Consider the following 16,581-nt stretch of genomic DNA (forward strand, 5'->3'; position numbering starts at 1 on the left):
CACCGTTCCATTCCTTTCAACTACATTGTCTCCATATTTTCCAAATGCCTACATTCAAGATCTGCCTCCTTGATTAAAAACCAAACCAAAACATAATTATTGGAAACAGAAAAATAGTTTGGTCCTCAAAAGCCAACTGTGCAAGCACAAATCATGCACTACTGCCCCCCCCAGCCAGTTTTCATGGACATGGGGGGTAGCAAGATAGGGAGGAAAACCACCAGCTCCACCTGTGCAAGCTCACTCTGCAGAATTTTTAGATAAAAAATAAACTTTTTTTCTGCATGATTGTGATTTCAGAATATGAATTTCCTTATTGTAACATTTGTGTTTTTAGATACAGAATATTTGCAGTCCTGATTATAAGCACAAAAGGGCCAATCCTACCTTGATTTGTTGTTACATCATCTGTCCCATAGAAAGAAAACTGAAAGAGAGATGGGTAGGAGGGAATATAGTGGTTCCTCCAAGAACTAAATTTGGAAGCAACCATTTATAGAGGGTTTGCATTAATCTCCTGCAGCGAAAATGGCAGAGAGTCTTGTGGGACCTTAAAGACTGAGGGTTGCATCCAGCACTGCCCTTCTACCCAGACAACAAGTTCCACTTGTGCAATGCAACTTCATCCTTCTCTCCTTTCCCCTGCAGCCCCCAGAACATCCTCAAACTCTACTCCTAAGTTTGTGGAGCTTGTGGAGCATTGGCTCCAGCCCTGAAAAATTTATTGTGGAATAGTTGTCAGTCTTGAAGGTGCTGCAAGATGCTTTGTTGCTTCCTCTTGGAGGCCTCCATCAATTCCAGGTTGTGTGCACCTCTCATTATTCCACAACTGAGCAGAATCTGGCTTCTTCTCCTTTAAACCAACATTCTTTTCATTTACTTGAGCATGGCACAGTGGAGCTTTCCACAGAACTGTGAATGTTCAGCATCTTTCAAAACCAAGGATGGAGTTACACGCAGGAAAAAAACAAGTCAGAAATTAAATAAGTCAGAAATTAAATCGTTATAACAAAAGGGGGGGAAACACGCTATGAAAAATTGCTTAGATTTTTTTTTTGTTCTCTGGCACCATCTGGTGTTACATGTTTATAATGCATTCAAAATGCTGTTTCTTGACTAATGTAGCTGAGTCCCATGGGTTTTTTTCCCCCTCAGGAGAAAGGGGAAGTAGCTCTCGGATATAGACAAAGTGTGGAGATGTCCATTTGTCTTTTGCCTCCTTTTTCTTGTCCCTGCAGGTGGGCCTTCACTTTGATCATCATCTCTTCCTACACAGCCAACCTGGCAGCCTTCCTCACCGTGCAGCGCATGGATGTGCCCATAGAATCAGTAGACGACCTTGCAGACCAGACGGCGATAGAGTACGGCACAATCCACGGAGGTTCCAGCATGACTTTTTTCCAGGTAAGCTTTTGCTGTGTTGATAGTGAGGAAGGCATGAGCCTTTTATCCATCAGAGCTAAATGCCTGTGGTACCGCAGATCCCCATCTAGTTGTTGCTACAGAATCTTTTACCCTAATATGCATCACATGCACAGGTACTTCAGTTTAACAAGGCTTCAGTGCTCTTTATAACCCCTGCGCTGTCTTACTGAAAGCTGACTCAAGCACTCAGAAAATAAAATATTAAGTATAGTCCTCCCAGGGGAAGGCAGAGTTACAGGGGATTGCATAGTAGTTTTATTATTAATGTAAAATAGAAATACAGACAAACAAAAAGACATAATCAAAGTTACAAAACGAAGGAACAGTCAAGAGTTTGCATTTCCCAACTAAATAGAGAGCAAATGATGCAGAAAAATAAAAGCAGCAAAACACATCATGAAAGCCAGATTTTGTGACTGGGTGGAGGAAGAGAGTTTTGTATGTCTGGATTTGACATGTATGTAATTAAATCCCACAAAAAACCCCCACAAATGTTCCAGGTCTTCCTTACCCATAGAAACACACCATTTGTGAGTTGTTTTCTCTGCAGTAGCAGGAGCCCACATATTCTTATGCTACAAGGAGAGGTTTAAGTCCTGTAGCATTGTCCATTTCTGAGCCAAACAAGTTTTCACTGCAACCAGCGTGCATATAAGAAGTTCCTTAGACTTAAAAATTGCTGTTTGACCATCCCACAAGTTCAAAAGAGCAACTTATGGGAAGGCTTGAATGGAGTATTTGTTTATTTCTTACATTTCTTCAAAAACATCAGACCCAAATTTGGATGCCAGAGAGCTTTCTCACCATAAGTGGGAAAATGTCCCCCACACCAACAAGCCTTATATAAACTGAGGCTGATTTAAAGGAATTAGGCGCCCATCCATATTGCATTCCACTTACAACCATCTATTTTCAGTTGTAGGTCCTTCTTCCAGGTGAGTCTAAGACCTTCCAACAGGCCCATAGAAATGTCAGTAAGTTCTGTTATATTAAAGAACAAATATCAATCATCTTTCCCAATGACTCAGATTTAATAACATTAGCGAGGGGATTATTTATGGCATGTTTATACTATTCTTCCTCTATGGAAGTCACACAGTCACCTCTACAGCTGAGCAAGGATCTGAACATTGGCCTTCAATTCCTCACCCAACATTCCAAACAGTAGACCACACTGTGCATATATGCAGTGCTATTAAAAAAGAAAGCAGTGTTAGAGTGTAGACAGCCAGCGAGAGCCACAGAGAGCCATGCAGTAAGAATGAGTGGAAAGGGATGGAAAAGCTGGTTGGAGAGACTCCGGACTCATCCGCACTTCTGTTTGTTCCAGAAGTGCCACTCTTAAGTGCTAAATCGGAGCAAAGATCAATCCCGAGAAAAACCCAACTTGTCTTTTGCTCTGACTGGGCACTAAAGAGCAGTTTCCCCCGGGGGGGGAAGCAGTGGGACAAGAGGAAGTATGGATAATCCCTCAGAGACTGGGGATCCCTCTGAAGCTGGGTTTCTCATGGACAAGCTCAAGGCAACAGGGTGCTCAAAGCTCTTTTCAGCTATGTTATGATCCACCTTCCAAAGATGAGGCTGCCTTGCCGATGGAGAAGCAGGTAGACATGAATGAGTTAATACCTGTGCAGAACTTCCATGGTGCACAGTTCTGAGCAGGAATTATTTATTAAACGTTGAAGTGCCAGAGTGGAGAGAGAGCTTTTCTCACTTTGTTTTTAGCTGAACCAAAGCCGTACAATGTTTGCAACTTGTGTTTCAGAAAGGGTTGTTTTGACAAAACTGCAAGTGTGGTGCTCAATCCCAAGTTCTCCATTATTTAGAAACTGAGGACCAGGTAGAGAGGTGGGAAACCAACAACATTCACGGAAGTTTTATTGGTCTGATAGAAAAATATCCAAAAGTCACAGTAACGTAATTAGGACCACCCTAAATGTCATGAAGAAGAACTCTCATTATTTCATGACATTCTACTGGGTCCTAATAAAGATATGGTATCCATGTTGGATACTCTCTCTGAGATGTTCTATGGCTGAGGTATTGCAGAGAGGCAATCTGTTCCAGGATTGGAATCTGGCGCTGACGTTTGGCTCCAAACATTTTTCGAGTGCCACAAATTAGCTCTGAGCCATGTGGAGAATGCTCTCAACTTGCTAATGAGCCACTCTAAGCAGCCTCCAAACACCTGCAGTTACCGTAAGTAATAGGTCCTCCAGATCAGATGTTATGGCCTCGAGGTAGGCTTAAGGCTTGATCACTTGCATCTGATAAAACAACTGAGCAATGTTTGTTTGCCCTCATGCCCAGGTTCTAACTGATTGATGACCATATTTAAAGGTTAGATTTCCAAGATTTAGGTTATATTTCCAAGGTTAGATTTCCAAACTTTAAAGTTCCTGTATTGGCCACTAAGGCCCTTACTAATATGGAACCAAGTTACATGAAAACTTGGTACCTTTACCCAAATGAACCTGCCTGAGACTTCAATCAGCTGCAGAGGCCCATGGCCTCAGGTCCACCTCCACTGGCCTTATGCTTGGTAGATATCAGGTGCAGGGCCTTTTTTTTGTAGTAGCTCCATAGCTGTGAAATTCCTACACTAGGAAGATTCAGAGGGGCCTCATTTCTTCCTGCCTTTATGTGTGCTCTCAATATTTTTTCCTTATTTTATTCTATTTTTGAATTTTAACTAGCCTTGCCTTCATTGTTCTGTTGCTGCCTTTTAGTATCACTCTCAGTAATTGCAGTGTTGTTGCTCTTTCAATTAGCTTGTTTTAATGACTTCTGGTTTGCAATCAGTTACACACTGCTTTGAATATGTACATGAAATACATAACTGATATTCTGATAACTGGGATATTCGGATATTCTGAACATTGCAGGCCAATATGTTGATCCCGGAGCGGGATTCTCATTGAATTGTGGCTTCTCTTTCTTTGTTTTTCAGAATTCTCGGTACCAGACATACCAGCGGATGTGGAATTACATGTACTCCAAGCAGCCGAGTGTCTTTGTCAAGAGCACAGAGGAAGGGATCGCACGCGTGCTCAACTCCAACTATGCCTTCCTCCTGGAGTCCACCATGAACGAGTATTATCGCCAGCGCAATTGCAACCTCACGCAGGTCGGGGGCCTTCTGGACACCAAGGGCTACGGGATTGGCATGCCAGTCGGTAGGCAGTGAAGCAAAATTCTAGCTATTTTGGGCTGTCTGTGGAGGATTAGGGCATGAATAGGCTAAAAGAGCTTCGGAACAGGAAGCCAGATAATTTTTGCAGCCCTCCCGTATGTCACTGGGCTTCAAATAAACCATTGCCTGATGAATGCATTCATCTGGGTGGCAACCTAGATGAAAGGTTTAGAAATAGTCCATTGACTCTGCTTACATTATTTACACTTTGTTCAGACTAGATTCAGGCTGGAGGGAGAAGGAAAATCTTCACTAGAGGTCATTTGGGGAACCTGCAGATGATACATTAGGTCCTTTTGGGCTCTCCATAATGCTACCTGCTTGGTTATCTTTTAAGCAGCTGTTCTATGTTTTCCCAAGTTGATTAGTAAGAAACACGATTGAAAATAGCAAGCAGCAAGGGCAGGGATGAAAAGAGGGAACTCATGCTTTAAAGAACTTAAAAATACAACATCCAAAGGCCACCTACAGCTTCAAAGACAGCTAGAGCTGCTCTTTATTCTTTTCCCATTCCTAATTTTCTGACTGAGCTTCAACAATTTAAGTTTAATGGGTCACAATCTACCCAAACATTTCCCAGTTCAGATTCAATGAAATGTATGGAACTTGTGCAACGGCACAGAGTAGTACAAAGATATCACACCAGAGGGATCCTATTGGTTGCCAGTAGGAATGGAATCGTCTGAAAATCTTTGTCGAGCTTATCTTCAGATTTTTCTGTCTCTAATTCCTGTATCACAGCTTGATCTTTATGAGAAGTCAAAGAGTGGGGTTCCCCACCACCACCAGTTCTGCTAAAGTGATGGGTTAATTTTTGTATATATTATGTGTATTATTAAAGTCATAATAGGCATATTACGTGAATACATACTCCAGGTTTCCTAAAGTAACCGGCACCTAAAAATATGCATATAACTGTATAGAATAGGTATATATTGCTACTTATAAAATATGCTCTTTTATAGGTATTATGCACATATATATGGCAAAAAATATTGCATATAGTTAGGCTTTTTATTTAAAAAAACCCTTAAATATAAGTAGATGTTTGATGCAAGAGGCAGTTCGGTGTGGGCAAGTATTGAACAGGGCAGAATTGCCAAATCTCCTCTTTAAATCTTTTAAAAGCAGATCCCTCTTCCAGCCCTGGTTGCCAGTGTTGCACATTAAGACTCATGTCCCCAAAGCAAAGTTAAGTCAACAGTTTGGTGAACCTTAAACTTAACCTCTCCTTCTGTGTTAAATTACCCTAACTGTATTCTGTTACGCATCATGTGTGTGTGGTATGCTGAAGATCAGCTGACACTCCCAGGTATTCAGAAATTGATCCCATTCAGAATTTTCCCATGCTGCAGAGCAGATCAGTTTTATCCTGGGATTCCTTTTTATCTGCTCCGTGGACAGTAATGGAGGTGGTAGAATTCTGATTTAGCAGAGAAAAAAACTGAATGGAATTGGGAGGGGCGTAGTAACAGAAGTGGGGGTTGAATCAATTGTTTGCTACACCTGACGACGAGCAGGGTCTCTTGCCATTGGGCACTTTCACACCATACATTGAAAGCACATTGCAACCCCCCCAACCCCCCCCACAAAGAATGCTGGGAACTGTAGTTTGCCCCTTCGCAGAGCTACCACCCTTAACAAACTACTATTCCCAGGATTCTTTGCAGGGTGGGTGAGGATGTGCTGTAAATGAATGGCGTGGATGTGACCCATGTCCGAAAATGGCTCATTTAAGGGCTTTGTCAGAATTGCAATTGAAAACTGAAAAGCTCTGTGTGATAAAAGCATGAGGATGAACCCAAGAGGTGACTATGGCTGCTTTGGAATGGGTATGGACGAGATGCTTTCGCCATGAGATGAGCAAAGTTCCACTTCCTGCTCTGGAGGGAGTCTTGTTCCTTCAAGAGCTTTGTGTCAAGAAGGAAGTTAGCAGATCTGTCTTCACCTTGCTGCGGCACCGAAAGAGCGCAAGCATCCTTTTTTCTGACAGCTGCATCACACAACTTCAGCACTGTCACAGCTCTGTGGTGGAGGAAGCTGGGCCTGCTGAGCACCTAACTAGATATGGCAACTGCACAATCCAGGTGTTGGAATGTGGATTGCCACTGAACAAATAAAGGAGGAGGGTTAAAGCGGGGGCAATTCCATGGGGGAAAGGAGTGGGCAGGAAGGGATACTGGTCCATTTACCTGATTCCTCCACCGACCCACCCCCCCAAAAAAACCCTTTCCTCCAGCCATTTTTCTCCATGTGGGACTTTCTTCCTTTGGGAAGGTGCTAGTTTTGCATGCTGAAGGTCCCAGATTCAATCTCTAGCATGCCCCACAAGGGATGGGGAAGATGACCCATTGCATGGCGAGTCCCCCCACCCCCAGTGGAAATAAAGACACACGACACAATTATTAACAATTAATATTATTATTAATGGGCTAATTAAGGCCACAACTTTATTGGTTACAGGTGATGAGAGGTATTGGCTTAGGCATTGGTCCTAACCAACTATATCCTGCCCACTAGATATCCAGGAAGGGTTAACCACCAGTAGGGGGAGTCCTGCTGATGCACATCAACTAGGAACTCCTCAGGGTCACCGCTCGGGGGCACGCCTTAGGCCCACACCTCCATAGGCTTCAGACAGGGCCACGCCCCCAGAGTCCTTTATCGGACTACCCTTCAATATGCGGGGCAGGTGATGGCAATTCCTCCCCTCTTCCAACTACGAAGCAATACCAATGCCTAACCACCAATACCAAGAAAGTTGTGACGATTTGCTACAAGGTAGGCTGGTGCCAATTTACCCTAACTGTATTCTGTTACGCATCAGCTGACACTCCCAGGTATTCAGAAATTGATCCCATTCAGAAAAATTCCTACCAGGCCCCTCAACAGCAACCAACCAAGGTCCATAGCAAGGTCAAGGAACGGAAACCTTATAGGGCGTGAGGGTGGAGAAAAGCAGGAACAGCTGGCAGGTGGGGAAAGAGTGAGATCCCCAGCTGCGTCCTGCCTTAAATAGGGCAGTCCACCCCCCAGAGCCAGCTGATTGGCTGGCCAGGGTGTGATGCGGCCGGAAATCCCCCCAATCGCACGGGGCTGGGGCCGTGAAGCCTGCAACCCCACCTCCTCTGTAGGGCAGAAGTGGCTTTTCTGAAGCTCTGGAAGGCTGCTGCCAGTCAGTGTGGACAATAGCAAGCTAAACAGAACAATGTGTCTGGCTTGGTAAAAGGCACCTTCTTAGGCCAGGAGGGAAACAGCTGGGAGGAGTTGCCGGAGGGAGGGGAAACAACTTGAGTTGAGGTGCGGTTCAGCGATCCCCCTTTGGCCCACTCTTCCCCACACTAAATTTCCCTTCATCTCTCCCCATCTTCCCATTTTTATATTTGCTCAGCAGCAACCTATATTTTAACAAACCGAAAACACGTCTTGCTGCGATCATGTCTAGTAAATCCTGTTCTTAGTCCTTGACAAGTTGGTGAATGTACAGGAGCCCACTCCTACATGGGAATTAACAGCCCTAAAGAGAGTTTTCAATTGAATTGGATACCGTAATCCACAGTGCTAAGTCGGGGGACGTGATGTCCTTGCTCACTGCAGAATTCTCTTTGGGCCTCTAAGAGATAAGAAATCATGTTTCTTGTGGTTATTATGGAAAAACAGTACATGTCTACCTATTCCCTGCTTTCCTAACGAGGAAGCGGGAATGGGAACACAAAGCACACAGCAGTATGTAATGAGTAAATACCCGTCCCTCTCTAGAATATGAGTGGTTGATAGTTTTCCTCATCGAACGTAAGTAGGATTCTCAAGGAGACAGAAGCATACAGGAGCAGAAGCACTGCTCTTCAGTTCATGATGTTTTCAGAGATTGCATTCACAGAGTTTGGGACTGCTTCCAGATGGGTATTTCTTAATGCTACCCAATCTTCTGTTGCAAGCTATGAGTGGATTTGCAACTGGCTCTCCGCAGTCCAGGTTTTCTGAAGTGTTTGCTTGGTGTGTTTTTTAAGGCTGAAAGCAATGCAAAGTTTAGGGATAGCCTTGCAAATGTCAACTCTGCAAGTAAATTATGCATTTTAAAAAGAAACTCGAAAGAAACAGGCACATTATCGGCTCCCCTTTGAAAAGGGCCTTCTTGGCTTTGCAGGTTCTCTTTTCCGCGACGAGTTTGACTTGGCCATTCTCCAGCTGCAGGAGAACAACCGCTTGGAAATCTTGAAACGGAAGTGGTGGGCGGGAGGGCAGTGCCCCAAAGAGGAGGACCATCGAGCAAAAGGTAAAACTTACAGCTGTCTCTCTTCCTCCCTCCAGTCTGTGTTCCTTAATGAAGATGTACAGGGATGGGGTCGTTATTACCAACGAGAGCGACTGCAGACTCCAGGGCTGTGTCACCTTTCCAGCTCAAGGATTTTAGAGTCCTCCTGGTTTGAGATCTCTTTCTTTAATAATGAGAGGAGAAAGCCGAAACACTGGCTGCTGCTGTGCCTCTCACACTGTGTATTTTTGCCCGGGGCAAAGAGAGCGGAAAAGAGCCAAATGACAAATATTGGAAGCAAGCAGAGGGCAAACGGGTTTCTAATGAATGGCCACTGCATCGGCATCAGAAAATAGATCACTCTGGGGATGCTGTCCAGATCCTGAGTCCTTTAAAAACAACAATGGGAGTTCATCAGAAGAGGTTGTTGGCTAATGGTCCAAAGCTAAAAATGGTTAGAAGTGGGAGGGCAAGTGACAGAGTAATAATAAAACTCTGGAGCTCAAGGGCGAGACCTTCCGGAAATGTTATGCAAATCACCGTAAAATACATGACTTTAGGCCAATGTCGCCCAACTGGGAGCTGTTGCCGGCCCAAAGCAATTGCTAGTTGTTGTTGTTCTTCAGCAGCAAGCAGAACGGGTTTTCTTTTCATTGGATAATAAAAGGTTTCCTGGCTATAGGAAGGGTCTTTTTGACCCTTGCAAGACTGGGGAGGAAAGGGGAAGCAAGAAAATCAAGCATGACGGAGAAACACAATCGGGGCAACAATACACGCCCATCATCTGCCAAATCATTTTCTTGTGGGTACATATCCATGCAGGGCAAGGGAAAGAAGCAGACATCTGAAAGCTGTATGACCTGAACAATCTGATCTTGAACACAGAGGTGAGAAAATGGGGGGGGGGATTGAGAAACAGTTTTAAAATAGGTTGTATTTTCTCCCTTATCCCCCCCCCCACGGCTCCCCCCAGAAAAGGTTTGAAATCTTTAAAGATGTAGGGAGGGGGATCTACAAGAATCTCCTTGATTCTTTTGTCAGAGTATTAGAATATATTATTTCATATTGAAACGATGACATGATTTTGCTTTTCATGTCTCACTCTAAACCATTTCTAGCCATTCCAGCCATTTTTGCAGAGGCAGGATTGCATTATGGAAGCACTTCCCAGAGCCTGACTGGCCAGCGTCAGACTTCTGGAGACGGAACACTAATTGCATTATCTTGACATCTCAAACACATAACTGAGCTTCAAAGGGACGAAAATAAACTGATAAATTATGAAACGGTTGCTGCTGACATGGAGGGAAGCGGAAAAGGGAGATAGAGAGACCTGTCACTCAGTCAGGAGTGCAGAGGAAGAAAGCGGGCTTTGACAAGTCCCAGCCAGAAAAAAAAGCAGTAGGTGGGCTGATTGCAGTGCAAACAAGAGAGACTAGGAGCAGGCCTAGCTGTGATTGTACTGCAGATCATGGATCTTTGGCATGGATCAAAGTGGTTCTGGCACAATCCGAATGCTTTCAGTTGTTACAGTACACAATGGGAGGAACAGGAAGTCAAGTCTTTTGCTTCCAGGGACAAAAATTCTTTCCATTGAGATTAGATTCCAGAGTTAGAAGGGATTGTGAGAGTTATCGAGTTCAACCCTCTGCAATGCAGGACTCCTTTGTCCAACATGGGGCTCAAACCCTCATGCTCTACCAACTTGTGTGCGTGTGCGTATTTATGTATGAGAGTTCTGTTGTGCTCATGCACTGCTTGTCGGTCAGCCACTGTTGGAACAGAATGTTGGGCTAGATTGATCTGGTCCAACAACACTCGTCTTACTTTCTTACACCGCCCTATTGGAAACACATCTGCTTACACAGGTGTGATTTACTGAGCAGCAGGAACATCCCAGAGGTGCTTCTGAAAGGATGGTGGAGAACAATGGAGAGGAATGACCCTATACTTTAAAAAATAAAACAAAACATGTCAATGATTTATAAGGGGTGGTGGCAAGGCTTTATGTCTAAAAGCTGTGCGGAGATTAAGTCAATAAATCATTGATTCTCATGCTTTGATTTACTGTTCCAGAGGGGAGAGAAAGATTTTACAAGTGTCCTAGGTGATTAATAGTTGTACACAATAATCTTGGCACAAGCCAACAAATGGTTCGTGGTCATCAATTCAATCAACAGTTAAGTCCATCTGAGACCCAAGTAACAAGCAGCAGCGGTGGAGAGAGGGGTGTTGCTTAGATCCAGGGATTGGGGAGATGTTTGATTCTGTTCACATTTAAAGATGAACCTGCCTAATCTGCACTTTCTGAAATAATGTCTGAGCTGAATCACAGCCATCCTTTGTCATTCATATGTCTCTGAATTTTGCAATGGACTTCTCCAGCTTATTAATATGCACGGCAATCGTTGCTGGGTGGTGGTGGTGGTGGTGCTGGTGGGGTTTTCTCCCTTAAAAAATCTCAACAACTTTAGCTGAGTGCTCCCCCTGAAAAAGCTCAACAAGTTCCGGCACCTCTTTTTCTAGAAAAAAGCCCTGGGGAAAATAACATACAAAATACATTATTGCAAAAATGTGCCAGTTAGGCAGAACTGCATATAAAAATGGGCAGCGTAGGAGAAATTTGTACTAAAATGCTGGTAAATTTTCATGAGGACTCTTCTTTTAAAAATAAATAAGTCTGTAAACTGATGTGGAAATATGAAGAAGTAAAGTTAAGAGTGGGAGAATGAGAAACCGAGTGACACCAAAATTTAACAGATATCCCCATTCCTGCTTAGATCTTCACCAAGACTTACACGCTCAGCTATGACCATTTTTATCTTAAGTCCAGCAGACCATGACCTGCTGATTAGTGTTATTCAAACAGGAGTGGATGAGAGGCAGGTGCCTTGTCTTCCTTATGAATTGACAGAAAAGGGAAATCAGAATTTCAAAAGTTTAAATGGATCCTAGAATCTATTGGGTTGGCCCTGTAGAATTTGATAGGTCTGCAGTGAGTAACAGTAGGCCTTAAAACTCTCAAATTCCTTCTTTTCACTCCCTTGAGGAACAACAGGTTTGTGGAATGATGGCATTTGAAGGAGCTGCATGAAGGTTGAAGGTAACAATAAAAGATAGAAGGCAGAGCAGTAGAAAGAAACAGAGGAAACCTGATCACTTGGGGGCCATGTCTCAGATCCAATCTGTAGCATATGTCAAGTTGATTTTTCCTCTACATTCATTTCCCTTCAAATGTTCTGTGTTCTTGTTTCAAATAAAAGCAGCCCTGGAAAGGACTCCTCCATCATTATTTACAGCTAAGAACGAAGTGGAAATCTCAAATTAGATCTTCTCTATCCTACTTTTAAAAAATAACCAAAGTTGTACACTATAGTCACAGATCAAAATACATGCTATACTTCTACCAAATGTTATAATTCCATTGTCATCTTCCTACTCTTTAATTTACATGCTTCTCTTTGTTAAATGTCTAATGCTTTGACCCAGGCAAGGTATATGTAGAGAACAATTTATCTGACTGCTCTTATAGCTTATATTATCTCTATTCCATCAACTACACAAGCATAAGGTACCTGTAGTGGAAAATTATTTGTCAGATGATTTAAAGGAACACTTACTTTTAACCATCTGTCCATCAGTAATTATTATGATTGTGATTTATATACTGCCCTTCATCAAAAGATCTTAGGGTGGATCAAAGATAAATTCATCCTACTGTAGCTTGCTGAAGCTGGGCCCCCAACACCCTATGGCTATCTTTCTACTTCCTGATTTCATGTGTTGGCTTAGTAGTTTCAAGGTTTTTGTGCAAACCTTGGTTGATTCCAATCTAGCACTAAGTTAAAGTCATTTAGTGGTATACTTGCCCCCCTGGCAAAATGTTCTGTGCCAGCAGAATGCATAAGCAGGTTACTGGTAACTTTTGTTGCACAACAGATGTTTTGAGGGTTTTTTGTAAACATTTCATGAAATAAGTAAGAAACAACTAAATCTCTTCTGCAACGAGTTTCCACTAGTACAATTGTTGCATTGGAGTCTTCAGTTGCACAATATTCAAACTCACCCATCTGCTACCACTAGGGCACAATGGATATAGCCCTTTATATGCAAGGGAGTATAACTAACATTCTCTTTCCACAACCATTAAATCACAGTGAAGATGCAGGAGTCATTCCAACTCTTCACCAGTCTTACTGCACCATTTGAAACTCACAACTAAGGCGTTCTTGTATTCACACTGTGTGTTTCACATGTTTGAAGCTTCAGGTTAGGTCCAAGGCAGCACTGTGTTACCATGCTCACTTGACACAGGTGTGTCTAAGCATGTCTGAATGGAGGGCAGGATTATTCCCTTGTTCACATCAATAGCAGGGGCGGGATTTGATAATAAGCCACTCCGTGCAAGGCCATCTAGTGCCCTCCCAGCAGCCCCCAGCAGGGACTTTGAGAAGGAGGTGTGAGGCTCTGGCAGGGTCTTAGGGCCCTCCTACCTCCTTCCAAGAGGACAGTAAGCATTTGCCCGGCTTTGAGGAGGGAGTAGGACTCTAGGACCCTGTCAGAGCCTTCACACCTCCTTCCCAAAGCCAGGCAAGCACTTACCGGGCTTTGAGAAAGCACCCTCAGTTGGACCACACTACTCGCACTGCCCTAAATCCACCTGTTGATAGAGCTTTCATCAGGACACATACAGCTCCTAGTTTGCCCTGTGCAGCTAGGTCTCTTCTAGCTCACATTCAGACAAAAAGAGTAATGGTTTGAGCCAAGACAGATGCTTACTCTCCGGCAACACCTGAGTCACTATTTTTGGACAGTAAAACCAGAATAGTAAGGTTCTGTTGGAGCGGTCAGCTTGATGCCTGATCCCAATCAGCCAAGGGCTAGATCAGCCCATTCACCCCAATGAATAAAATAAATAAATAGTTCCTTAAAAGTTTGCCTAACATATTAACAGTGCTATTTTTCTAGAAAAACAGATGCCAGTATTCACCATGAACACCTCCCTCGTTCTCTTAGAATGGCAATGGTGGCCACCTGAGAGGTGCCGGAAATGATTTCAAGCTGAAAAAAAATCCCTGCATATTAATATTGTTGTTCTTCCTATTTTTTCTTTGTTTTGCTTTTTAGGCCTAGGAATGGAGAATATAGGTGGAATCTTTGTGGTTCTGATATGTGGTTTAATCGTAGCGATTTTTATGGCAATGCTTGAGTTCTTATGGAACCTCCGACACTCTGAACACTCTGAGGTAAGCCTTCGCGAGGTGTACATTCTAACATTTTATCAAGCGTGATTCACAAGTGTGGGTACCAAGTGAACAATCTGATGGGTTCTCAAATGTACCGAAAATCCTAAATAAGACTGATTGTTTCAGTGAGTGATGTCGCCTATGAAAATGTAGTGGTGGAGCTTGGAATAAGAAAGACTGAAAAATCTGGATACGGGCATAAAGAAATATGGCTTGGGTATTTCAGTGTGAGTGGTAGACATTGTGGTACATTTTGAATATGGAAAGCACTTTCGTGTAGGAACAGGCGTGTAATCTGTGTGTAGGTCATTTTGTACACCAGTCTCTTCCCCCTCCACCCTTCTCGGTCCAATATCCCAAGCTCCATTATTAACTGTGGCTTCACTCTGCAGGAGAATATAGTTTTTGTACAGAAAATCGTATAACATGTAAAGCGGCCCTCATAGTTGATGGAATAGAATTGAAAATAGTAGTTCATAGAATACCACTGCCAGAAACCAAGATGACTACCTATTTGCTGATCTCCTCATTCCACATTCATTTTGATGTATTCACATTTCCCAATCTTTTGCCAATGAAAAAGAAGCTACAAACATAAGAACCTAAGACAAGCCTGCTGGATCAGACCAGTGGCTCATCGCCCAATGATGGCCCATTTAGTTCTTAATCGATTTTAAATTTAAGCCAAGTTGTAGAATTGATGATGAATTTCCTAGTACATGGGAGTGGTGAGTTGTAGTTTCCCACACATGAGTTTGAGAGCATGGAACAGTAGAAACTAAACTAAACTAAATATTTTTGTCTCATCAAAAGATATATTTATCCCAGCATATAGTAACTAACTATTTATATGATAAATACTTGACATATTATTTTAAGCTACTTATCAAATATATCTCTAATGATTCTGATTTACTGACTTTAACTTTGCTGCTTCAAATATGCTGATATTCCTTCAGTTCTGTCTTGATTTCATGAAATATAGCTACTCTAAATTAAAGTGGTATCATCTGCAAGCTGGCTGTTCTTTCATGTTTTTGAAGCTACTGCTATAACCTACTATTTTACGATTCTCAGGAGCAAAGGGTACAAACAGAACTACTAAACAAAAACAGGGAAGGAATGCATCTCTGCTTTCTCCCTCTTTTCAAAAGAAATTACTGACAATACGTGATTCACAATTGCCTCAGAATATATAGAGAATTAATCATTCCAATAAATTTGGAGCTGAATTCCATTACAATTAACATTGCTTTTAAACACTGCCAATTCAGATGACTAAGTGCCTTCTCTGTGTCAGCACCAAGAGACTTTTTTCTCATTTTACTATGATGAATTATGTTAATGTTTCTTCTCACATTACTTACTACATGTCCATTTCATATAAAACCAGATCTGACTGAAATGTACATATTGTTCTATGCATATGTTTTGTGTTACATTTTGGCACAACTAAGAATAGCACTGGACTTCAAAGAAATCCATTTCTTTTTTTAAAAAAAATTTGAACCCCTAGGTACATATTGAGGTGTACATTCTAATTAGTGGCATCCTAACAAGCAACAACTTTTTTCTAAGTCCACATACTGGTAAGAATATGTTTCTTTGGATAGCTGACAAGCCAAGTTAGCTCTAGATATTTCCCTGTTAACTAGGGCAGAACCATAATGGGTGCGTTTTACAAATATTTTTCTCCCCTACCCCCCCCCCGTACCTGCCATTTTGGGGCATATTTTATGGACCCTTTTAATGATTATTTTCTGTAATGGAATGAGAGATTGGGAATGATTTTTGTTTGAAATACATTTATTTTGTTTACCACACAGCCAGTTATACTTGGCTGCGTGCTGATGACACAAGCAAATGAATCTAGTTCAGAGCAAAGGTGATGTCTATTGCAAAAGTCATGTCCTTACTCTAAAACAGCTTTGTCTGCCGTAGCAAAATATGATTGGTTGTATGGTGATGTCATTGTTACTAATCGCAAGGGCTATTTTTCAAACAAACACAAAACGTTGAAGCTGTAGATAATTGGGGCTGTAAATTGTAGTGAACCAACATGGAATGATGGGGTTTTGGGGAGGGGGAGGGCTTCCAGGAAATACGGACGCAGCTCATCTTGGCACCAAAACGTTTCCCTAAAATTATCTGACTGAGCTCTATAGTGCTAACAAATGTAAGTCAATATATTTAGAAAGGAAATGACAGTGTGATGTTGCTGTTTTTTGTTATAATTCACTATAACCCCCCCCCCTTTATCACATGTGATCCCAGGATAGTTTACAAACATAGCTGCATATATATTAGAACAGGGGTCAGCAAACTTTTTCAGCAGGGGGCCAGTCCACTGTCCCTCAGACCTTGTGGGGGGCCGGACTATATTTTGAAAAGGAAAAAAAATGAACGAATTCCTATGCCCCACAAATAACCCAGAGATGCATTTTAAATAAAAGGACACATTC

General features: G+C 42.4%; 1 protein-coding gene across 4 annotated transcripts in view; it reads left to right on the forward strand.

Annotated features, from left to right (window-relative positions):
* The window catches only part of GRIK4 (glutamate ionotropic receptor kainate type subunit 4), a 462,633-nt gene that overhangs the window by 438,563 nt on the left and 7,489 nt on the right, over positions 1–16,581 (forward strand). For 3 of the 4 annotated variants that reach the window (XM_083480954.1, XM_083480952.1, XM_083480953.1), the window contains 4 exons: positions 1,239–1,404; positions 4,376–4,601; positions 8,766–8,894; positions 14,001–14,119. In XM_083480954.1, the coding sequence (XP_083337080.1) occupies positions 1,239–1,404; positions 4,376–4,601; positions 8,766–8,894; positions 14,001–14,119 (640 nt within the window). The remainder of the gene's footprint in view (positions 1–1,238; positions 1,405–4,375; positions 4,602–8,765; positions 8,895–14,000; positions 14,120–16,581) is intronic. The other variant, XM_083480955.1, reaches the window with a different exon arrangement.

This window comes from Podarcis liolepis (genome assembly GCF_965112155.1).
Source record: "Podarcis liolepis genome assembly, chromosome: 16".
NCBI lineage: Eukaryota > Metazoa > Chordata > Lepidosauria > Squamata > Lacertidae > Podarcis > Podarcis liolepis.